General features: G+C 36.2%; 1 protein-coding gene across 3 annotated transcripts; it reads left to right on the top strand.

Moving 5' to 3' along the window:
• Positions 1 to 424: 424 nt before the first annotated feature.
• On the top strand, positions 425 to 24,909 carry LOC127969517 (semaphorin-4G). Of its 3 annotated transcripts, none has more exons than XM_052571534.1 (15): positions 425 to 560; positions 3,611 to 3,912; positions 11,955 to 12,106; positions 12,193 to 12,255; positions 13,497 to 13,595; positions 13,715 to 13,805; positions 13,885 to 13,998; positions 14,324 to 14,478; positions 16,803 to 16,978; positions 18,058 to 18,196; positions 18,350 to 18,572; positions 19,005 to 19,120; positions 19,236 to 19,390; positions 20,853 to 20,914; positions 20,998 to 24,909. In XM_052571534.1, the coding sequence occupies exons 2-15, from the start codon at positions 3,783 to 3,785 to the stop codon at positions 21,978 to 21,980; spliced, it is 2,658 nt and encodes an 885-aa protein (XP_052427494.1). In that variant the 5' UTR covers positions 425 to 560; positions 3,611 to 3,782; the 3' UTR covers positions 21,981 to 24,909. The 3 variants fall into 3 exon arrangements, with proteins under 3 accessions (XP_052427494.1, XP_052427493.1, XP_052427495.1); XM_052571533.1 differs by having other exon boundaries at positions 451 to 560; positions 3,573 to 3,912; XM_052571535.1 differs by lacking the exon at positions 425 to 560 and adding an exon at positions 1,938 to 3,138.
• The last annotated feature ends 1,019 nt before the right edge of the window (positions 24,910 to 25,928 follow it).

Here is a 25,928-nt window from a genome sequence, read left to right as displayed (position 1 = left end):
ATTATTTTAGAGTAAATTGATATTATTTTATAGAGGACTTTTTTTAAAAGGGCAAGAAAATGGAATCTAACATTACTTTAAGAAAAAAAATCGCTGCTAGAAAAAACAAGTAATGACTTGTCACTGAAATACAGCCATTACGTCCTGCCTCCCATGTGACAACTAGCCCCGGCGTGCCCTGACATGCTGCATTTTTTATATTAACCTCTAGATGGCAACCGATACAAATGAAACGGCTGTGTCCGTGTCGCAATGGTCGTACAAAAATCTCTGATGAATGCACAAGTCCGTTGCATTCTCAAAAACTTTAATAATATAAGATCATTTAAACCTATGCATTAGTGAAGTGACATTGCGACACAAAGCAGTTGGGCGTGGTCTCTCATGAATATTACCCAGAGAGGCGTGGCTTGGCTTCACCTGGGACTGCTCTGAGGAGCGTGCAAGCTTGCAGCGCAGTACACAGTCAGATCACTGAAGCAAAGGCATCATTAGCAGCACAACAGGGAATCCAGTGGAAACACAGGATGACTGATGCTTACTTGTTCTGAAACAGTCAGGTAATTTAACTACAGAGCTTGCGATGTATCCTTAACATTTTGCAAACGCTTTTTTATTACATCTGTGTAGTTGTCATTAGTAGGTATCTTTGCGCATAATCTGTTTGTAATGTAAGCGGAGCCTGCTGGGATCGCTACACGCAGGTGAAGGTGACTGGGAATGAGTGCCAGAAGTGCCCTTTAAAAATACTGCAGTGGTGTGCAATCTAATCTAGATCTATGTGTGATCTATCTATCCAGTAAATGTGTTTTGCAGGTGTATGCTTTGCACCAACAAATCTAGTGCTCTGAAACCTGATATGTATAAAGTGAACGGTTCTGAGTGATTTATCAGAGGCATCACAGAAAGCAGTTTGAGCTTCTTCTTTTTACTGGAAGTTGCCCAGGGGGTGAAAAATACATATAATTCAGATTTGCTTCAATGTAGCATTTTTATTAGGAAGTCTACTTATATAAAACTTAATAAATACAACCCTGCTAAATTAATATTAATTATTTATAAAATGTAGACTTAATACATTTTTAGTATGCATTTGATTTGTGTTGTATTTAGCTGGACTAGAGGTTGGATTAATACTGTTTATGTCCTTTTTGCCTGTGCTGTATTAAATGATTATTTTTTTATATACTTTATAATAATACAAGTCAATTTGCATATCCGTGCCAGAGTATGGTAGGAGTGGGTAATATTTATTATTAGTTAGTCCATGTTATCAGAAGTGATTACACCGTTGTCTTGTTCTTTTGAGGGTTCTCTTAACTCTTATAAGCATTAGTTTGACAAACAAACCATGAAAACGTCTTCAGAAACAGTGCCATTGTTATTTGATTTAATTAACCAAAGTAAGACAGATAATGTGCTCATTAATGGCATCAAAGTAACAGTAACTTGGTCTAACAGTAATCTTGTCCCTAACGCACTCAGAAGGCCTAATGAATTCTTGAATGATTCATTCTTTCCATTGTCAAATCAAACATGTTATTTTACTTATCTCAGCATACAGGAGAAACCTATTGTACAGCCTACATAGGGGAATTAGTTATAATGTCTGATGGAATGGATGCATGAACTGTTTTGACATGCATAATTATAAGTAGCATTTCAGGATGCAGTAATCAGTATTGGAAATTAGACTTGAAAATTCTTATTAAGTCAAAATCTCTCACGACTCTGTCAGTGCAGCTAGACTAGATTAAGTGCAGATGGAGAATTAGTGAGATATGCCATAAGATCCCACATTTGTGTGATTGGAGGTATTTCTTCACCATCTGTGGAAATGTCAGACTGGATATATAGTATTTATATTGTTCAACTGACAGATGGCTATATCAGAAATGATCCCTTTATGACACTCTGCGCTTGATGCTTCTCTATGTACTATCTACTACAGTATTATGCAGGCAAATTTACTTTCCCAGCCTGTGATGTGATCAGGTTGACGTGTCTCTTGTCCATACTACCCCGAGCAGGGTGCTTATTGTAACAGGAGAGGTGTTAATGCTTTTGCGTTTATGGTACAATATATGTCTGAATAGATGAAGTGATATGCATGAACCAAGCAGCCTTCAAGTGGGGGACAAGAAATTGGAGCAAAGCAAAACCATTTATATTCACTTCAATGGTGTATATAGTGGCTGCATCTATTGTATCTATATCCACTGCATCCATATCCATTCCACCATCAAATAATGGTGTTTCTAGACAACACATTTAAGCAATACCTCATACAAAGAATTTTTGTGACTCACCAAGTGTTTTGAAATGAGGTTTTCTCACTATAAAGTGAATCAAAAGCTACAAAAATTGCTTTTGAGGCAGTTCTCCAGAGCCAAAAAAAAATGTGCATCCTCCACATAGTGCATCATGCCAGAAAAAAAAATATTCTGAAGGAATAGTTCACCCAAAGATGAAAATCTGCTGAACACTCATGCCATCCAAGATGGAATTAAGTTTACATTCAGCATTACATCAGTTGCTCAACAATGGATCCTCTGTAGTGGATGGGTGCCATCAGAATGAGAGTCCAAACAGCCTATAAAAATAATACAGTCATTCATAAGCAATCCACATGACTCCCGTTCATCAATTAACATCTTGTGAAGTGAAAAGCTGCATGTTTGAAGTAAACAAATCCAACATTAGTATGTTTTAACTTTGAACCATCGCTTCTGGCTGAATCAGAAATTCCATAATCCATAATATCAGTAGCAGTGAAAAAGTCCATCCCCTGTTGTCCTTTCACATCACAATCTATTTAGTGTCTAACTGTTTTGAACCATTTTTGCTTGTAAATTCTGCATGATCTGTGCACATTTTTCTCCTGATTCAGACAAAACTACTTTTTTGATGAAGAAAGCAATGTTATGGAAAGAGAGCTCATATTTTGACCAGAAGCAACGTTAAAATCTTCTTGATATGTTTGTTTGTTGCAAAACTGTAGTTGTTGGATTATTGTGATCATCTGTTTAAAGTTTCATTCTGACGGCACCCATTCACAGCAGAGGATCCATTGGTGAGTAAGTGATGCAATGCAAAATTTCTCCATCTCATCTCATCTACATCTTGGATGGCATGGGGGTGAGTACATTTTCAGCAATTTTTCTGTTGAAAATGACTGACTAGACCTCAGCGTGACCAAGCGAAAGCTTTGTTTTGCTTTATTCGAAGTCAGCTCTTTAATATTAAGCATTTATTGCTATCTTATATTCTTCATGTTCTTGGAAAGTGAAGTTTGTTTCTTTTACATTTGATGCAGTTTTATCCAACGTTTTGTATGTATTTCATCAGTTTGTGTTCTTCCCAAAAAACAAGCACCACGCTGTACCAGCTACAGGAATGTTAATAGTCTTGCACATTTTTATGCGATTGCCTTAGGCTTTTTCATAACTCTGTGTAGTTTGATAATAGCATGTGATACAGTAGATGTACACTGCACTATGAAATGTTTAGTGGATGCATTTGTGTATGACGTGTTTTCTCATCAAGCCATCTGCTCTTGATGTGTGTCTCAGGAAGGAAGAGACTCACTCATTTTTTCTTGCCAATGCAGCGGGAAACCTTTGACAGAGGAAGGATGAGTTAGCAGCCCATGACTGCACTGCTGGAAGCGGGAGCTTGTTCTAGTGAATCAGCATCAATTACACAACAACATTATCTTCAGCAAAGTACTGCTGGAGGAACCTGCCTGGATCTCAGCAGAACCTCAGTACATCCTGTTGATCATGCGGCAGACCAAACAGCTCGGCTTCATGCTGATTGTGCTTGGATACCTAATACCAATCATTTGGGGTTTTCCATTTGGACCGGTTCTTGATGTGGATGTCACCCCCAGGACAACTGTACATGTTAAAGGTAAAACTCTTTACATGTATTTCAGTGTTGTGCATCATTTAGAACTGAATTGAGAATGCTTTTTGTGAGTTCTAGATTTTTCAGTTTCCTCATATCATATAATTTCTTAATATCTGATTGCAGTGTTACATAGTATGCAACTGGTATGGTCTAACAGCTTATTATTTTATTAATGTTTTATACATTGAATTTCACATCATGAGAGCATTAACTTTATCATTTAGCCTACTTAGTTTCCATAGTCATTAAAAGTATCAGGTATATTCGCTTCATTCACTGGCGTGTTTGGCACTATTTTGCCTGTAGTGCTGGAGGCTATGGAAGTTCTCTGGATATTATTAAACAGCCCTTCTCACTTGTCCTGGCCCAGTTCATAAGATTCACACAGCAGATGCCGTGAGAATATAAAGTGAGGTTAGGTCACATTCACTTCTGTGAGGTTAGCCTGGACTACCACGTGGGCTCTCAGTGTGTGACGAATTTGATCGTGTACAGGTATGTTTCTTTTTTTGGAAAGAAATTAACACTTTAATTTGGCAAGGATGCTTTAAATTGATCAAAAGTGACAGTAGACATTTACAATGTTACAAAAGCATTCTGTTCCATATAAATGCTGAACTCTTATTCAGCAGAAAATCGGTTTTAAACTGTATCCTTGAGATATAGTGGCTACTACTTGCCAAAGGTGTGTGTGGTGTTTCAAAGAAGTCAGTAACTAGTAAAACGGTTTGTGTGAAAACCTTGAGAGGCCTGAACAAACTCATTAAACCGGTCTTTATCAGCACCAGACCTCACCGATGCTCCTAAATCTGTCAAAGCTTGTTGTCTTTATGCTTTGTGCACCAAATGGGTTCCCAATAACTGTAGTTGAACATTAATAGCCGTCATTGATGAATAATGTCTGCAATTTGGAATAAAGCCCAAGCTTTTTCTAAAGCTGAATGTTCTCATAAGAGTAGATTTGCCCTCTGACTGCACTGATGAAGATAAATGTGTATTTATCACCACAGACTCACACCATGGTTTAAGCCAGCCACTATTTCTGGCTGGTCAGGATGCTCAAACAAATAGAGCAATGTTTTGCTAGCACCATAGAGCCAGTGTTCACATTTTCAGGTGGAATTAGCCTATGCATGATGAGAATTTGAAATGGGAAAGCATTTTTTTTTTTTTTGCTTAATTGCATGTAAGATAATTGACATACTTGTAAAATGATTGAGAAGGTTATGACATCTTTACCCACTCAGGTGCTTAAACTGAAGTGTTGCTAAAGTTTGCTGCTGCATAATGGCTCATACGGTTCATTTGTGCTCAGACACTGCAGATCTTTTCATTTTAATTTGCATTCATTATTGTATTTTTTTCCTTGCCCTGGTTGACTCTAGTCCTTGACCTATATTTAGGCTCTCTTGGGATGAGAGACAGAGCTAGAGCATACAGAAGGAGAAGTAGGAGTGTACAGACATGTATGTAAGGGTGTTGAATCTCCGCTAAATCAAGCTTTTGTCTTACAATATGTCTATTCGAGGAGAGAGCTACAGTGTTGAATTCAAGAAGAGATAATTTTGTGGGTGTAACATAAGGTGCTGACTTGTTGTAATGGTTTGCTGTAGTGGGTTTGAGTACATGGTGTGTTTTCTCGAGGGTTTTAGTACTGCTTAGCAGACCTGAAGTAACTCTGAAATGAAATATGTATACATGTGTAATTCATCTGGGGTAGCAGGACAAGGAGAAAAGTGCATCTAGGGTCTTTAGAGATTTTTGTATCTGTCTGCTGCATGGCTGTATATTGAATGTATAATAACTTAAGATGTTCCATGTACAGTAATTTTAATTAATTAATTTGTTAAAATAGATAAGTTAACGTTTTAATTTAAATTAGCTGTTTTCTATTTTAACAGCAATGGAACTATTTTTAATATAATATTATTTTAAAAAAAATCAATATTATTATAGATTATTTTTTATTAATTTAAATTTAATTATATAATTTAATGCACCATTGCAGAATAAAAGCATTTGTTTCTTTCTAAAACATGTGTATGTTTTATATATATATATATTTAATCCTTTGTGAGAATAATCTCTATAAAATAAATCCTTATCCAGCTATTCCAAACAACTAAAGCAGTCTTGGAAATTCGTTGGTCAGAAGGTGTGTTTCTGTTGAAAGTTTTCTAAACAAAATCACAGTATGTGAGTTATCGTGTAAGGTCAGGACAGATTTCAGTCGAGGCAACTGCTGTGGAAAAAAGCTAGATCTATATTTACTGTTCGAGCAGAAAGGTAATATTTCTTGAAAACCCTGAGGTTTACAGAAAAGGGACTTAAAATACACATCTAACATCCACTGTTTGTTTTAAACATGCTTTGAGAGTAAACGCTTTCCTCTGGGATTCATAAAAGGTAGGCAGGATAAACCAAAACCACGGAATCCAGCCCTCTGACGGAGGGGGTTTTATCTGCGTGGGCGTTGCTGTTGTCTTGGTGACAGGATTTGAGCGGTGCCATCTACTTCTTTCTTTTAATACAGAAATAACATCAATAATAAACACACATTTGGGGTTGCTTACATTGGCACTATGCTACAGATTACATTTTACATTATGCAAAAAGGGTTCAGTGTGTCTGAGATGGATTTTTTGTTCTGGGAAAGAATTACTTGTTTTTGTTTTTTCCCCACACATATGCTTCCTGGTCGTTTTTCAAACCAGTTTTGATTTCCTTTCCAACCAAAAAAACAAATTTCCCTGACAAGAAACAACATTAAAACATCTGTCTCCTTCTTTGAAGTTCTTTTTGTATTTTATGTATTACGTCATAACTATGAGTCACGATGGTTGACTAATCGGCTATTTTTATCTAGATGTTTTTCTTATATTATTTTGTTTTACTACTGTTAATTAGCATGCTAACACTAGATGTTACACTTTTTTTAAGACACTAGCTATGTCTGAAACTGCATACTGTCTGGTTAGTACAATATTTGAATTGAAACTAACTTGGTAACCTTTAAAAGAATATGTTCTTAATAAGACAGAATTTGGTTAGTATTAGGGGTGACGAGACACTTATCTTACTAGACGAGACTGGACACAAGACTGGGTTCACGAGAGACAAGACAAGATTTTTTTTTTTTTAAGAAATCATCAATGAGGAAATATATAGGGAGAAATAGAAAACCAGCAACATTTTGAAATCAACTTTTTGAAATTAAACATCTATTTTAATACATTTTATGCCGTAATAATCATTATGTAAACACTGCAGAAGGCTTTGCCACAAACTCAACTGACAAGTAATTGCACAAAAATGATAAATAGTATAAATAAAAATAAACAACACAAATATCCCTTTAAAGTGGAAGTGAACCACTCATTCAAGTTTATTATTTTGTAAACTGATTTCCACTTTAATAAAAAAAAAAAGTATATATAATTAACACGATTAATGTATGTATTTAAAGTAATAAAGCAGTGGTACCCAAACTGGGGGGGCGCAGCAAGGCTGAGGGATAGTTAGGGCCCTATGAAATCCATTTAATTTTTCCTAAATTATTATTATTATTATTTTCAAAATTAATTTCGATTTTGATTTTTCTTTATTGCTTTTTTCAGTTTTTATTTTTCTCAACTCGTTTTTAATAGTTAAATAAAATTGTATCAATTAAAAAGCATGTCTAATTGATCATGAAACATACATTTTCACATTTAACTGTCATTTAATCATTTAATTATTGAAAAAAAAATTTTACCAACAAAGGGGATTTACTTTTAAAATTAAACCACGGAAAAAATGTCGTGTTTCATTTTTGTAGTAGTAGAAGTAACTGCATAGCAGTAGATTACATAGCTGGCTATGTATATTTTACTGAAAAATAGTAACGTGACCGGACTCTTATTTTAACGGGTTGCCGCCAATACCTTTACAATTCTGTGTAAGTGATGCTAGTTTTACTCAAATCAAACGGTAAAATGCTCATGAAGTCACTCTCAGAGCAGTTTTGGAGACGTTGTTCCTGTGTTTCCATCCTCATTTAGAGAGACGCAGATGCTGAAATCACCGCAAGCATCAGGCATGCTTCTGTGTAGTAAATGAAACTCGTGTCTGCGCCATTCATTAACAGAGACACGCAGAACATGCAGAATTCATATTTAAATTGAATTTAGCAGCTATATATTTACAGGTACATATCGTGAGTTGAATTAAGTGTAATGATCTGTCTTTACTTTTAAATGATTAATTAATTTAAAGTTTGAAAATTCCATGAGATTCCGCGTAAAGCTGTGAATTCTGTTTTTATGACTGGATAAAGACTAAACTGTGTAATTTTCCCACTTATCATGAGTCCACTTGAGTGAACATAAAATATCTTACATACCACCACTGGTGAAAGGGCCAGTGTAATGCAAATATATTTGAAAGAGCTGGGAGGATATCAACGCGTTCTCGCGAGAACAGTCAGATCTTGCGTGCCAAGAGATCTCGTTACACCCCTAGTTAGTATTAATTAAATTCAGACACACTTACTAGAACTTACACACTTGTCTAGAATTCCAGGTCACCTGTGATTGACAGCATTCTCACTTTGAGTGATTACTAATCACTGGGAACTTGGTTTGCACTTGGTTTGAACTTTGCCACAGTGTTGATGATCAATTCTCTGCCAAGGATTGGAACCAATCAATGACCATTACTGCTTTTTTGACAAAGTGTTTATCAAAAGATTACTGAAACAGATCTATAATTATCTCACTTTCAATGAATTGAGACGAAAAACATCTATTAAATGTAAAGTCATTTAATAAAGTATAGTGGACTTTAATGTTTTCAAATATAAAACTCAAGTTTCCGAAGAAAGATCTGTGCTTATATTACTTTATTTTGGTACACAGTACAATGCAGATCTCTGTTATTATTAAAGCAGTATGTAGTGGTACTGTGAAATTACTAATAAGATTAGATATATTTAATATAACGAAGCATGACTGCGGTTGTGTAATGTTGATCACGTCTGAAGCTGACTGTTCTCACCCAGTGTCAGTTTTTATTTAGTCAGCGCTAGCCCCCTAGCAAACACAATTCGAATTTGGACACATGAGCACCGCGGCTGCCCGCCCAAGTTTGTTTGGACCATGGTTGGAGTGAGTCAACAGTCAAGTCACACACACACATACACAGATGCTACAAAGATGCATGTGTTTGTAGCATGAGGTGAGAGCTACAACACTTAACCCTTGTAGTGTGTCCTTGAGCCAAACACAGCCACCCACACACTGTCATTTTTTCATATGTCATATCTTCATAGTCAATTATACTTGAATATAAGAAGAATGCAAGTTCATACAGACATTGCATGTGCAATTTGCATATTACCAGCTTGGCACGATGGTTGTGTGGTTGAAACTTGGTTCCAGTGTTCATTCTAGGGAACAGTAAACAAACCACACACACTGCAAGAATACAACAGGAGGCCTTGGGCGCTGTGTTGACTCTGCTCATGGATTTGTTCCCTCAGTGATGCACAGAGTCGGTCTGTTTTTATAGGCTGGTGTGGAAGGGCACTAGCAGACCAGAGGCTATTTTTCATAAGACCCTTATAAGCCTTTATGGTATGAATTATTAGAAATTGTGATCATGCAGTGCTGCAAATAATTAGACAGATGAAAATGTATTTTATTTATACATAGTGTGTATGTTATCCTAGAGTAAATTATTTTTTTTAAGCCTAAGATTATCTTATTTGTATAGCACTTCTAATCAAAGAAATCCATCTCAAAAATAAAAAAGCAGACAATCAGCATCAAGTTCTTCATATGAAAACAAGCTAAAAATATATTTGACCATATTGCCATGATTGACTAATTAAAATCAAATATTCCAGAGACAAACGTGTCAAATGTTCATAATATAAGGCTTTCTAATTATTGCTGGAAATGTATATTAAAATTTCTGCTTTTTCGCTTAACCTAAGTTCTGATAAGTGATTATAAAAGTAGTAATGGTATTTCTGTGGATGTATGTGTGTGTGTGTGTGTGTGTGTGTGTGTGTGTGTAAGTGGCTGTGTGTGTACATGGTCCAAGGACACATAGTGTGCTTTGAGCTCAAAGGCTTTTGTGTGATCCCTTGGTTTATCGTCAGATCTGCACTGATCACTGTGTGTGTGTTACAGTCACTATCTTTCTCTATCTACACAGTGAGACACAAGGATTAACAACACACACAGAATGTCGTCACTTAGCCTGAAGTCTTGAATCATGTTTGCATAACTTAATATTTTCTTTCCTGTTATGAGTAATTTTAGCCTCTGGCCATCCCCCATGCACAGCAACCCGTAGGTCTGTTCCGACCTTTCCTTGATTGACAGTTTAGAGCCTCATGACCTTAACTTTTTGGTTTATACTGTCACTTATTTTCATGCTAGCTCAGACACTAGACGAGTACTGCTTGTTGTGCTGTTTTAAAAGTTACTAGTATTAATGATCATAGCTCATAATGTGCATCTTTATGCAATGTTATATAAATTACCAGTCTGTAACTATATTTATGTAAGTCCAAGCTATAGTTGGAAACTGGACTACACTGGTTGCACTGTATGCTTTTGATAAATATATGGTTTTGGTTCATTAAGAAGAATCGTCTCATAAGAGTCATTCATTTGGAAAATGAAAACACTGGTTGCTCTGTATTAGAAACTGTAGATATACCAAAACAGTGCACTCATGTTATTATGAATGGGAAAAAGTGCTACTGGCAATATGGTGGAAAAAGCCACGCCTTACAGAAAAAGAGCCAATCAGCTGTTAATAGTCATCATGTCATGCAGTTGCTGTTAGAGGCTTTGGTTGTTATAGAAACAGAAACTTAGGGCTGCACAAGTGCGTTCGCTGGACCAACTTAAAATAAAAGCTTTTTTTAATGCTATTTAAGCATAAGAAACAACATTTATGGGACAATTTATTTAAGAGTTTGTTGCTAATTTGAAATATTCTTTAAATGTAAGTATGGCAAGCAGTTTTTGAGATTTCAGGATTTCTCCATTCAAATAAAAAGCATTCAGATATGCTGCAAAAATCTGATTTTCCTTGAAAGAGACTCTGTATGCTTTTGATTCACCAATCAGTGCTATTCATTCTGTAATCAGGAATATACTAGTCACACTATTTGTTTTGTGTTGATGATTTAGTAGCGGCATCTCTCTGAGTATTTTGGTATGCTATTCCGGTGTTAAGTCTTTAAACAATTTTTTCTTTTTGTACTTTGTTTAAAAATATAATGGAAAATATGATGGGGCACAATTCTCTTTAAATTTCTAGTCCCAAATACCTTGGTATTCCATGCTTGCATGCTGGATTTACTGTAGAGTGTTGCTGATGCTGACTTTAGCACTGTGTTTGGGGGGATGGGAGTTTTGAGAGGTAAGAAAGGGGCATTTGAGGGGTACCATGGTTGATATTTGGCCTAATACTGCCAAGTCTCATCAGCATAGCCCACCCATCTCTCAGTATGTGGCAGGAAATCTCAGCACGCAGTGCAAGTCCTTTATTCTTCAGAATGTGTCTGGGTTTACTTTATGCCCTAATTTGAGGAAGCAAACCACCCAAATATGTCAATGTCTCAGAAAGACACTTTATGATTGCACATGAAAACAGGAAGTGCTAAATTCTGTACTTTTTACTGCACCTTTTTTGCTTTCTCTGACTCTTTTTATTGTGCCAGCATACTGTCATTTTTTTTACAGTGAAGTCTGATCTTAGTTTGTGGCCAAGCTATGTCATATTAATGCAGTTCATGCCATACTTTCTCATGCTGCTGAATGAAGCTTTATTATTCTGTTTTCATGGTCATGTTTTCTTTATAGCCATTCAGTGTATTCATAGCTTGCTGATAATGATTTAGCTCTCCATCTGTTCATCCCTGTTCAAATAGTTCCAATAATAGACAAATGAGTGTAGAGCTATGAGTGGGTCTCTATGTTGTTGACACGATTTAGTCATGTTTGTCCCTGTTTTTCTAACTGGGTCTCTTTCTCCATTCGCAGGGCTGCTGGGTTGTAATCATTTCCGTGGAGCTGCAGTGAACTACAGTTCTCTGTTACTGGAGGACGGACCAGGGTTGTTGTATGTTGGGGCCAGAGAGGCCATTTACAAACTGGACACCTCTAACATCAGTGACACCAGTATCTCTGTTTCTGTGAGTCACAATATTTTCAATATGTTTCATTCCTCTTCCTAATGCAGCTGGGCTGATCATAGTTGTTGTTCATGTCTGTATAACAGCTTGAATGGGCAGCATCTGCAGAACAGAAGAGGCAGTGCCTGAGCAAAGGAAAGAACAATCAGGTATTGCCATTCTCGATGTGTAGGATATCCTCCCATAAATCCCACAGCTCAACTCAATGTCATGTGAATGATTCAAAAGGAACAAATACTGGAAAAATTGATTAGCCTGAATTCACTTTTAAGCTGTTTTGGATAAATGTTTCTTCCAAATGGATATATAAATGGTAAACCACATCTAAAGAATGAAAAGGTATACTTTTTTGTGATACATACTGTAGATAACATCTAGGAAACCATATGTCACATACTCAAAGGTTCTTGTGCACATTTGACACAAAACAAGATGAACATTGATTTTCTTGACAAAAGCAAAACTGATGGTGGTTTTAGTGTAAAGAAGTGAGAGTGAGAGGAAAATATTATCCAGTATAATCCAAAAATGCTGCTTTATGAGAGCATAAACTGGAATCTAAAAGTACCGGTAAACGGTTTTACCGATATAAATAATAAGAATCACAAAGTTTCTTTTGATATGTTGCCTTTGCAACTAGCTGAAATGAGAAATCAAAAATCACTGCCTGTTTAGCCCCACCCACTGATTCATGCACTGATTCAAATAAAAAGAGGGGCGAATGCAGATCTGTGCAAAATTCAAACCATAAATATGGCTCTGAAGACAACAAGGTGCCTTATAGCGCCAAGTTGTGGAAAAACAGTCTTTGCATTTCCTTCCTTCTGATTCCAACGTTAGGAAAGAGTGAATTTACTTTTTTTTAAATGAAGATCCAGACTGTGTCAGTCACAACTTGGTCCTTTGTTCACTTCATTTCACTGCGGATTCATTTACAAACAAGGGCACAATTTGACAAGATTTTCAGAAACATTGAAACTAAAAGATGATGCTGTGCCAGCTATATTGGATCTGACAGTAATGTCGCACCACACAAGTGTGAGTAACTGTTTTATTACGTGGTTACTATTGCTGGGTCTGTTTGTACAGTTTGATATGTACTGAGTAATTATGCATTTTAACCTAAATCACAGCAGCGGCCATATGTGAAGGACGCAGGCTGTCAAACATCTGTTAGCCAATCATACCAGTGGGCATTTTACTCCCGAATCTACAATCCGCCACGACTATTCAAATGGAGTATTCTGATGAGGGGCATCAAAATAGGACTCTTAAACAATAATAAACATTTTTGACTATTGGCTATTGGTTTTCTACACAGCAGTCTGCGTTTTTTTTTTGAAAAATAAAGATATATATATAATAAATTCTTCCTTTTTTTTTATCACAGACTGAATGCTACAATCATGTGCGGTTCCTGGACAGATACAATGACTCTCACCTGTACACCTGCGGGACGCATGCCTTCAGACCACGCTGTGCTTACATAGTGAGATGTTTACCTCTCTCATTCTGAACTTCATATTGCAAAGAAATTTTGATCATAAATGTTTTATATTCTAGCAAAAGATTGAGCATGGTGCTTATAAATCTTCATGTTTTGCTCAGGATGTGGCACGCTTTACCTTTGTGCGTTTTGAGGAGGGAAAGGAGAAATGTCCTTATGACCCTACAAAGGGCTACACTGGTTTCATAACAGGTAAATGACTTGGATTCATAAGCTTATTCCATAACTTGCAGGTTTCATCTAGTGTGACCTATAAGATTTGCTGTTTCAGATGGTGAGATGTACTCTGCCTCCCAATATGAGTTTCGTAACATCCCTGATATACGACGCAACTTTCCCTTCCCCAATTTGCGGACAGACGATTCCCCAACAAGTTGGCTGCTGGGTTAGTTGAAAATGTTTTGGAAAAGAAGAATAAGAATGGTTACTAATGTGCTTTTTTAAACATTGCTATTTGATGGTCAAAAAGTCATAGCCAAGAATCAAAAAAAGTAATAGCACTTTTGCTTTAGTAAGCATCACTAACAATTCACTACTTTTAGGCAAAATGTTTTGATTCAGTTAAAACGCAAGATCCCAAAAGAGTCACGCAATTTTAATCAATAAACACTGTACTTTGAAAATTCTCAGACACACAATAAGATCTGTAAGGCCCATAATTGGTCCATTGTGGTGTGGGCAGCAGTTAATGCTGTTGTGCTTTCTCGTAGAGTCAGATTTTGTCGGCTCAGCGTTAATCCGAGAGAGCATCAACAGCTCAATCGGGGATGATGATAAACTCTACTTCTTCTTCACGGAGAGGAACATAGAACCGACAGCTTACTCCAGCCAGACCAAAGTGGCCAGGGTGGCCCGTGTGTGTAAGGTAAAGTTTGAGATATATTTTGAAGAGGAACAGATTTGTATTTTTCAAATCTGATATTCAAATTTGCATTAACAAGACATTTTCACTCCTACGGACAATTCAAATAAGCTAAAATTATGACAGTGGCAGCCTGACCTCATGTCACCACACATTCCTGGAGTTTCTATGGTTTGCCACTGTTGCCGGGCAGATAGAGCCCCACTACCCAAACTATCTCTCTCATTCGCTTTCCTTCTCCCACACATGCTCTCCCACCTGCATTACTCTCATCTCATTTAGTGTCTTCATTTTGATCGGATAAACCACCCAGCATTTTCCCCTCACCGTTATATCTTCATTTATTTCACACCTGCTTTCACTCTGCAGCTAAGACTTAACGGCTCTGTGAAGCAGGTCAGGTCCCTTACTGTTTGACGTACTGAGTTAGGAGGGAAAGAAGCTCCAGTCCAAAGTAGGCCACACTGCATGCACACTCACACACACACACACACACACACACACCTATATGGCCGATCACACACATGTACACATCCATGCTTATAGACTACTGTTCAGAAGTTTGTGGTTGTATTTTTAATGTTTTTGAAAGAAGCCTCTTATGTTTACCAAGACTGAATGGTGAAAATCACATTAAAATTGTGATTTGCTATTTTTAAATGTATTATAAAATGTAATTTATTCCAGTAATTGCAAATCTGAATTTTCAGCAGCCATTACTCCAGTGTCTTCAGTGTCACATGGAAACATTAACGGTATTATTTGAAATAGCATTACTAATCTTGTAAATGTCTTGACCGTCACTGAAAAAAATTCTCATGGTTTTAGTAAGTAGTTCACAGCCTTTAGGTTAACTAAATAAAATTAGTAGTAGTCGTGAAAAACTTTGTTAGCATTTTAATTGTCTCACCCCAATAAACAAAAGTTTTGTTGTAAGTTCAATCAAGAAAAAAGAAAAAATCTTAACAATTTTGCCAACCCTTACTTGCTATACATTAAAAATCTTCTGTTGACTTTGTGAGAAATTCTTTTAATTAAGCAGGTTCACCAAGGGGAACAGTAATCACCCTTATAGAGATTAGTGCACAAAACAACAATAAAAGTTAATCGAATTACTAATTAAGTACAGCAACAAACTATTAATACTAAGTGTCCCTATAAATCACCATGCTATGACCCTTAAAAAAATGTATGTCGAAGAAATGTGTTTTTCACAAATAAAGTCTAAATAGCAATTATATGTAAGCTACTCTGAATATTGCTTTTCAGTGTTTACACATCATAAATCCATTCCATATTAATTAAGAAAATATTTCCTGTCAAATTAACAAAGCATGCCTTGCTGTGATAATTGCAATAAAGAGCAGGAGGGAAATGATTATTTTGCCCCAGATGTCTTCCTCAGCCATCATGAGCATACATTATGTAACATTGTACATTAGCTCCGTTTTTTCCTTTGTAATCTGTTTCTCTACATTTCAACTTTGACATTGTTTGTCTATACATACATACTATATATCCCTATATTTTGTATGTATATACAGTGTACATTTTTAGAAATAAAAAGAAGGACATTCTATCATTTTCAGTGAAACACATATCTGATACTTAAATCATGTGACAACATTGCTAATAACTTTTGTTATGGAGAAACCGTACAAAAGGCTCTATTTCCTTTACTCTTAAATTTGAGCCGTCCTCCGTTCTGGTCTTTCTTCCCCTCGCCTGAATGTGAACTGACACCACAATTAGCCTGAAGGTCCTCATGTAACTACTAAAGTCAGATGGAGCATGTTTTTGAGCAGAACGCTGTTCGCACATTTAGGACAGCTTTTTGTGCCCACAACTGTGTCATTTCAAGCTGAATGTTTAATTCAGGAGAGTTTCACATTGCAGTGCTTGATGCAAGTGAACTACTCTCAAGGGAATATGTGCATTATGCAAAAAGCCATGGGGTGGTTTGGTAGAAATTCCCCAGATAATATTTTTTTCCTTCTCAGTATACCTCAGATTTGAAAGTTGACAGGGGTGGTGTGATGCAAAGCTATATAATCGTAATTTATCATTTAAACTCAATTATGTCACATCCCATTAGATTGTAAGATGGGGCTATATTGTGTTCATTATTTGTTAATATTTTTACAGCTACTTTAGTGTGACTCATGTTCCTGAGGAGTTAGCTTTAAAAGAACTGCAGACTATACGCATATTATGTATATCATGTTATTCCTACTACACTATTGAGTTAATAAATATGAGCCATAATTTTATATGTAATTTGCTTAGATTTTCGTATCAGTTGCTTTGTTTTCGTTTTCCGTTCACAGGGGGACATTGGAGGGCAGAGGTCTCTTCAGAGGAAGTGGACGTCCTTTCTCAAGGCCAGACTGGTGTGTGCCATTCCTGATTATGAGCTTTATTTCAACGTGCTCCGCAGCGTTTTTGTCGTCGAGGGAAGCAGCGTACACGACAGTGACTTGTATGGTGTTTTTGGACTCGAGTGGTGAGAAAATTCATTGAGATTGAATTTGTGAACCTGCGAAAGGCTGTGTACCATTCAGAATTGAGTTGTGAATGCCTTTTAAATTTCAATTCAGTTGCTGAATTTGAATAATGGTAACAAACAGGGTGCAGAATTGCAATTTGAACTTGAATGTAGTGAAATATAATTTAAAATAAATCAAATAGAAATGTAATCTAGGATTGATCTAGGAAGGCAAGGGATAGATAGATAGATAGATAGATAGATAGATAGATAGATAGATAGATAGATAGATAGATAGATAGATAGATAGATAGATAGATAGATAGATAGATAGATTTAATTTAAGGCTGCAGTTAAACAATAGCCTTCAGTTTTAGTGGGTTGAAATGTTTTACAGTGAGAGGGGGTGCTGCAGTCTCATTAAATGAGATGTGAACTGAAGTAGCATTAATCCTCTAGCATGTGACCCTGTTATCTTCATTCTCAACATTTTTTATGACTAAAGGATTTTAGCATGAGAGCCATCTCTAAATATTCCCATGTGTTTTTCTCGCTATAGCAGGGACACTCACAATAGTACACAGGGCCCTGGGCCAATATTTGAATTGGCAGAATCGGGATAGAGAGAGAGAGAGAGAGAGAGAGTATGCAGAGTCATGCTACATTAAATTGTCTTTTAAATGTCTACAGACTAGTTGGTGACCAAATTCTCCCATCAAACCAGTTTCCGGGTAGTAAACAGGACCGAGCACTGAGTGGCAAACCCTTTTATCAGCCTGAAGGGAGTCATAAATTTTTTTTTTTTGATGTTAGAGTTATGTCCCTCAGCTGAAAAGAAGAAAAATGCAATGGGTTTGTTTTTGTGTGCTTTATAAGCTCTACTTTTCTCCATAAGGATACAGGTTCAATGAATGTAACATAATTGGAACAAAATAAAACTGTTCCTGCTATCATTATTATAAATGTAGTGAAAAGAAAATGGCATTTAAAATTCCACCATGTGCTGTGATCAATAAAAATTACTCACATTTTCTTTCTGACTATAAACGAAAACATACTTCTCATCATTCTCATGTCATTCTCTTTCTCACTGCCAGGAGAAATGTTAAGATGTCTGCAGTGTGTCACTATTCACTCAAAGATGTCCAGACAGCTTTTGACGGGCCGTACATGGAACTACAGGACACCAAATGGAGGGAATACACTGGGAAAGTTCCAGAACCGAGGCCTGGCTCGGTGAGATGCACTAAATCAAAGCAGTCCTATAAACTGTTGCCTTCTAGTATCTGTAATGTAGAAGTAGTCCAGCTCTTTGGGACTTTTATTGCATTGTTTCTATTTTCACTCTTCTGAAGAATGTTATGTAACAGTGGCCTTGTTTCTCTTCAGTGTATAACCGATCAGCATCGGGCCCTGCTCATAAATTCCTCCCGGGATCTCCCTGACAACGTACTGAATTTCACTCAGAGACATGCTTTAATGTCCAGACAGATCCAGCCTGTGGGAGGACGTCCCGTGTTGCTCCATAGGGGGGCAGACTACACTAAGATCGCTGTAAAACAGGTTGTGGGCTTGGATGGACGTGTCTATGACATGCTCTTCATTGGAACAGGTAAGGGTCCATTTCCTTTATTAGTTAATGATTTGATATTGAGTTTGAAGAGATAATTTTGATTGATTTTTGATTGTGATATGAAGATGGTAAGATTTAATGTTAAGAATTTGTCTCTTATGCTCACCAAAGCTCCATTTGTTTGAACAAAAATACAGTAAAAACTATTTGAACTATTATTAAAAAAAAAAAAAACTATTATCTATTTAAATATATTTTAAAATGAAATATATTTCTGTGATCCAAAACAGATTTTTTTTTTTTTATGGGAACTGTGATACATTTTTTTAAGAATACTGTGATGAATGGAAAGTTCAGAAGAAAACCATTCATTTAAAATTGAAAACTGTTGTAAACTAAGTATTTTTTATATTTTGAAATCTTTTATTAGGTTTCATAGCCTTGAAATTTGGTTTTTGTGCCTCTCTCCAGATGAGGGCTGGTTACACAGAGCTGTGAAGATCAGAGACCGTGTTCACATCATCGAGGAGCTTCAGCTTTTTGAGGAGAAACAACCAATCAATAACATGGTGATATCACAAAAACAGGTAGCCCATGATGCACCTACAGTATTAAACATTAAAAACCAGCATTAAATCCAAGTGTATAATACAAATGCTAATGGATCCCAAAGAAATCTTATGCTGTATTTTTGTTCAACAGAAGAGCATCTATGTGAGCGCCGCCTCTGGAGTGGTGCAGGTACCCTTGTCATCCTGTGAGCGCTACACCTCCTGTCATGACTGTGTGTTTGCACGAGATCCATTCTGTGGCTGGGATGGTAGAGCGTGTGCTGAAATAGCGGCTTATGCTAACAGGTAAAAGCAGACATCTGGTGTTTTTAATTTTAGACATTTACACATACTGTTACCACAGTCCAAAAGTCATTTTTCTGCCAGTGATGGGTGATTTAAGGAAAAGCGATGCACAATGTAATGAAACAATATCGGAAACCATTATTACATTTTATTGGCTGATATTGGATATGATCTCTGCTTATTTTTTATATATTTTTTTCAAATAGTATATATTTTTTCTATTGTAGATTTTAAAAAAAAGATTTTTATTATCTTTATTGGATATATTTTATGCTGTGATGTTCTTATTTCAAAATTAACTAGCATATATACATATTTTAGTTGTAGTTATGTTTTTGTTATTTTTTACAAAGTAGTATTAATAAAATCAGTGAAATATGAAAATATTTTCAGAATTGTTAATATAGTATATTTAATAAAGTGCATTCCTAAAATGTTGTAAATAAATTTTATATACATATTTTTAATTTTAGATTTTTTTAACATATAGAGTTAGTGCTGTCAAATGATCAGTCACGATTAATCTAAAAAACTAAAAGTTTTTATTTACATAATATATGTGTGTGTACTGTGTATATTTATTATGTATATATAAATACACACCCATGCATGTATATATTTAAGACAAATTTTAAGTTTATACATTTAAAATATTTATTTATATTATTAATTATATGAAAATAAATATATACATGGAAAATTAAAAAAATATATACTGTATGTGTGTGTATTTATATATATGTAATAAATATACAGAGTACACATACATAATGTAAACAAAAACTAATATATTAATATTATTATAAATTATATCATATATAAATATATTTAATATATAAACGTAACATATTTTTCATACATATATACATGTATTTGTGTGTATTTATATATACATAATAAATATATACAATACATACACATTTATTATGTAAACAATTTTTTTATTTTGGATGCGATTAATCACCATAAATCTTTTGATAGCACTATATGTAATATTTCTTAAATATTTATTTTATATTAAACTTATTTTGCATAATTTTTTTACAAATATATTTGTTCTTATGTCAGTGGATGTAGATGTTTGTTTTGCATATTTATGTAAAAAAAGTGAAAGTCATTGAGTCACAATTATGAGCCAGTCTTAAATAGAAATACACAAATGGGCAATATTGAGAAATTTTCAACTTTAGGTGTCTTAAATCTCCAATAAATAAAACTATCACCATCAGTAGAAGTCAGACTATTGTTCTTACAATGTGATTCAAACCACATAATGTAAGAATTCCTAATAAAGTTAACAGCCAACTGGTGAATAAAGTGAATTTTTTTTTTGCTAAAGTAAATTTTTGCTTTCACTAGTCTCCTGGTGTTAATTTTCAGACACAATGTCCAAAACACATTCACATTATCTTCTGCACGCTTCGATGAATGGCTTTAATAAGTGCACCTCTGTTTCCCTTAGGTCCAGTCTCATCCAGGACGTCCAGATGGGAAGCAGAGGCTGTACTAACATTACAAGCGATGGTGTGTTTGCATGTGAATAACTTCTGAGCAGCCTAGTCAGGTGACTTTCAAACATAGACTAATAATGTCTTACATTTTGTCAGGTTTCGTCATGCACCGGACTCGTGCAGTGATGGCAGGAGATGATGTGCTGTTACAGTGTGAGATCCGTTCTAACCTGGCCACCCCTCGCTGGACGCTGAACGGTCGGGAGCTGCTAGGTTACGGCGTAGACTTCGGCTACCGCACTGGCACTGACGGCCTCCTCATCATTGGCGCTCAAAACCAGCAAAGTGGACACTACCGCTGTTACGCAGTAGAGAACGGCGTCTGGATTCCCGTTCGCAGCTATATGGTACAAGTCCAACCCGTTCTGCCCCCTGCATCGCATCTCTCAGGAAGCCCGACGGCTTTACCTGAAAACTTCTTTACCACCACAACTGCGCCAACTCTGAGTCCTTCCAGTGTTCCTGCGGAGCAGCTTCTGTCGCCTCCACCGGCTCTGTTGCCTTCGAGACCGGAGTTACAGACCTACAGACACATGGAGGCCATGTATATCTCTCTGGTGGCTGTTCTCGGCGGGCTTTGCCTGGTTCTTACAGTGGTCCTCCTGTATGTTAGCTTCTGTGGTGCACACAACTCTCCCAGTTCCAGAAAGTACTCCCAGCAAGCACTGTCCATAACCACAGCAACCGAAAGAAAAAGGAGCTCGCACTTTGAGCTCAAAACCATCTCCAGCCACTGCAATGGCAGAGCGGAGGGCCGTAGCAGAGCGTTGTCGATGGACGGAGAGTTTCTGCAGATGATTCCAGCAGACATCCAGACCACACCTAGTAAGGAACCTCCGCCCGCGCCACCACTTCCTATGCCGCCGCCCCTGCCCGAATCAGAGTACGCCAACGGACTGTCAGCCACGCTGCCTAGCATGCTGAGAAAGATGAACGGGAATAGCTACGTACTCCTGGGGCAGACGGACTCGGAAATGACGTCTCCGCTTTACCACTCTTTCACCGAGGAGCTCAACAGGATTCTAGAAAAGAGGAAACACACACAGTTGGACATCCAACCAGATGAGAGCTCAGTGTAGCATGATCTCGCACAACTGCTATATCGCCCCCTTGTGGTGTGGAGGCTTACATTTTGTACAAGAGCCAAGAGAACTGTGTGTTGTGAAGTTCTTTGTGATCTCGATGTTCAACTTAAACTTGTTTGGTTTGGCGCCATTGAGAATCGTCTTGTGAAAATATATTTGTGAACATATTGGTCGACTTTATGTCAGATGTAGCTAAAGACACCTAGACTGTGGACCTCGGAGTGTATAAATCACAAGATGGATTCAATTGAGAATGTCCAAGACTGAATTTGGTTATGTTGTTTTGTTTTAAAGGAGAAGTAAGAGACTTGAGAACACTGTCCAAAGACTTTCTCAGCAAAGCAATGCATATTTGTACATAATTAATGTGGAATTATTGTGCAAATGCAGACGTTTACAGATTTTTTTGTTTTTGCCTAATTGCACCTGATGTAAATAACAATCATTTTATTATCAAAGTATAATAAGTCAGAACTGCTTTGCTCGATTAATAATCATTCAGAAAGAGTTTGGTTTTCAAGCCTTTTGGCAACATTTCTTGAGTGTTCTTGAGCATTGGACTTTTTAACAACGCAATTTCACACTAGATTGCAGTCAGATTGTAGGAGCAGTGAGTGTTAGCACATGAATCGTTGACATCTACAGATACAGAGGCGGTCATTTTCAGAGCCACTCGGCTGTAGAATTCAACGCCTCCTTCAGGGATGAGTTGGGTTTCTCTTTGGCAGTGCGTCAGAAAGAGTGAATAGATCTCAAAAATGGAAGAAACGCTCTCTCTGATACACAATTTCCCTGTCAAATGCTGTCCAGCTTTGACAGAATATCCTTTTTATATTTAAATGAAGGAAGAGATGCTCACAAAGGGAAGTAAAATCCTAAAAACTTTAGAAGTTTGGTGAGTTTGCATTTAGTTATTTTGAATGCATGACAACAGGTGACCATTTCAAACTCCAGAAATAAATGTATTTATATTAGGGCTGTCAGTTTATTATTATAATTTATTAAAATTAATTAAAAAATTATTAACTACAGTTCAGATGTTTGGGGTGAATTTCTTATGCTCACCACGGCTGCATTAATTTGATCTAAAATACAGCAAAAAGAATAATATTGTGAAATATTACAACTTTTTAAAATAACTGTTTTCGATTACAGTATATTTTCAAGTCCAATTTATTCCTGCATCATTGTGTCATCATAATTTAGTGTTCAAGAAATATTTCAGAATTATACTAATGTTAAAGACATTAATTATAATATTATAATATTTTTATGGAAACAGTAATACATTTTTGCAGGATTCTTTAATTAATCAAAAGTTCAAAATAACGGATTTATTATTATTTATTTTTTAATTAAATATCTTGCTGACCCCAAACTTGAACAGTAGTGAACTGTTTATGAATAACATTTTTGACACAATTAATAATTCCCCCTAATCCAAATTCACACAATAAAAGACAATTTATATGACAATAAAATCACAATGTGTACTCACTGATTTGCTATTATAATAATTGAATAATTTTTAATTGGGGGGCTTTTCTCAGCAACGGAGTAACTGACATTTATTTGATTCAGTAATCAGCATATTGTAATTAATTAGCTTATGTTTAAACGGACAGGCCTAATATCTATACGGCTGCATATCTTATTTCTGCTGTGTGTATTGTGTCCCTGGTTTTGTTCTGGTTTGTAAACAGTGTTACACAGAGCCGTGTTGAGTCAGCTCTTGTCGTTTCTCCCTAGTGGCTTTCCCAGCTCGCGCTTGAGCTCGTGTTACTCAGTGTTGCTGACAGGAACAGCGCTGCTTAGCAAGGACTCAATCAAGATGCAGAGAGTCTTTTCTCAGAGCAGCAGAAAGAGTAGGGAGAGACATGATGTGCTTGTCGTGAAGCTTGGATACACGTGTGATGTCACACTGACTCGATGTGCTTCAGCTCGACTCTTGTTCACCTTCTCTCACTTTTTCTTTCATTCAGGTGTTATTTTGCATCCATGCACTTCAACCACTTGTCTGAAGATCCACAGAACATTTCTGATCAGTCTTCCATGAGACGTATTTCCGCTGCTTATGAGCATCAGTAAAAATAAGATTCTGCCTTTTTGGTCCTCTGTTATAAATACATTATACAAGACTAATTTAAACAGGGTACTGCTGATCAAATATTTAAGGTCCGTTTTTATAGAAATTAATACTTTTATTCAGCAAGGATGCATTTGCTTTTTTTAAAGTGACAGTAAAGGCATTTAAAATGCTACAAAAGATTTCTATTTATATAAATAATTATCCTTATATATATATATATATATAAGAATAACATAACTTTTGCCAAATTATGACAATAAGAAATGTTTCTTGATCAGCAAATCAGAATAATTTCTGAAGGACACTGAACACTGGAGTAATGATGCTGAAAATGTAGCTTTGCTCTCACAGGGATAAATTACATTTTAAAATAGATTAATATATAAAAAAATAGTTATAAAGAGTAATACAATAGTACTGTATTTACTGTATTTTCGACCAAATAAATGCATCCTTGATGAGCACATGAACGACTACCTAGACAGACATTTTTCTTTGGAATAGTGTGAATTGCTCACAATATTAACATGTGGAGAGTAAATCATTTTGATTTCATGTCGACTAAGTGCTGTATGCATATGGTGTACTTCTAGTCATAAACTGTGATTCATCATGATGAAAATATTAGAGGGTTTGCTGTCATTGTGTTTGTGAACATCCACTGCCTTATAATCGCACAGAACGTTTTGCACTTCATATTTTCCCAAGGTTTTTGCTATGCTTACATGTCAGCCACACTCTGTATCCGTGGATATATCGTTTCACTGTTTTAGAGCTTATATTTACAAAATGATATCTGATGTTTACATCCTATTAAAGTATTTATTATAATTGCTACTGCTTCTGTATCTTGTGCACCCCAAAGGTTCAAGATCAGTTTGCATGCAAGTCCTCTAAAAAGAAACCTCTGACTAACCTGAACCTAATTTTGTGTCACAGTAGGAGATTTTAACCAGATCCCAATCTGTATCAGGCCTGTTGGTATGTCCCCAAAGTATCTGTTACTTAGCAACACCGCTCTTAATTTAGAACTTTCTTTAATCCACATAATAGGTCAAGCTAGTTTCCACTGGGGAAAAAGATGTGATCGGAGCACTGGTCTCATCTGCTTGTAATAAATGGGACACAATAAATATACATCTCTCTTGTGAACTAATTCATTAAAGCATGGCTTACATTGATTAAATGCTCAGCCTCGGGTTATCTTGCTGGGTTACTAACCGGTTCATCTCTGTGGAAGCTCAGTTGTTCCACCTTGATGTTCAAACGACAGCCAGAAGAAAGCAGCTAGTCATGTTGTGTCATTCGTAGTTGTCACTAACATTTTGTTTACAGAGTTTAGTCTGGTGTTTTTTTAAATGAAGTGCCAAACCGTTAAAACATGATTACAGCCAACATATTCTAATGTTCCCGCCCCCAACCTGATCGAGGTCTGTGGCATACTGTGTTTATTGCTTCTTTGCCAGTGATGTGTGGGAGTGAGAAAAGCTTTGTGTCGCTGTCACTGTAGATTAAACGCACACAATTCATGTCAGTTGCTGCTGGAATCCACCAGAGATATTGAGGGGGACACTTCTGCCCTAATATTAAGAATAAAAATCAGCCAACGAGGAGATCATTTATTGTCAAATCATTATATTTGGTAAACCACAAAAATATGAAACGTATAAATATGTGGTTATAGTCTTGCAATAATATTATTTCCTGTTATTTTCCCCTGTTATTTTAATATAACTAGAGTACTACTATGCATGTTTTAATAATTTTTTTAGTACAAATGAAACAAAAATCTAATTAGAAATGTTTCCCTGGCAACTGGCTGATTTTTTATTTTTTATTATTAGTTTTTTTTT

This window comes from Carassius gibelio, chromosome B12 (genome assembly GCF_023724105.1).
Source record: "Carassius gibelio isolate Cgi1373 ecotype wild population from Czech Republic chromosome B12, carGib1.2-hapl.c, whole genome shotgun sequence".
NCBI lineage: Eukaryota > Metazoa > Chordata > Actinopteri > Cypriniformes > Cyprinidae > Carassius > Carassius gibelio.
The sequence above is the reverse complement of the archived record's forward strand: the minus strand, read 5'-3'. Positions and strand labels throughout refer to the sequence as shown.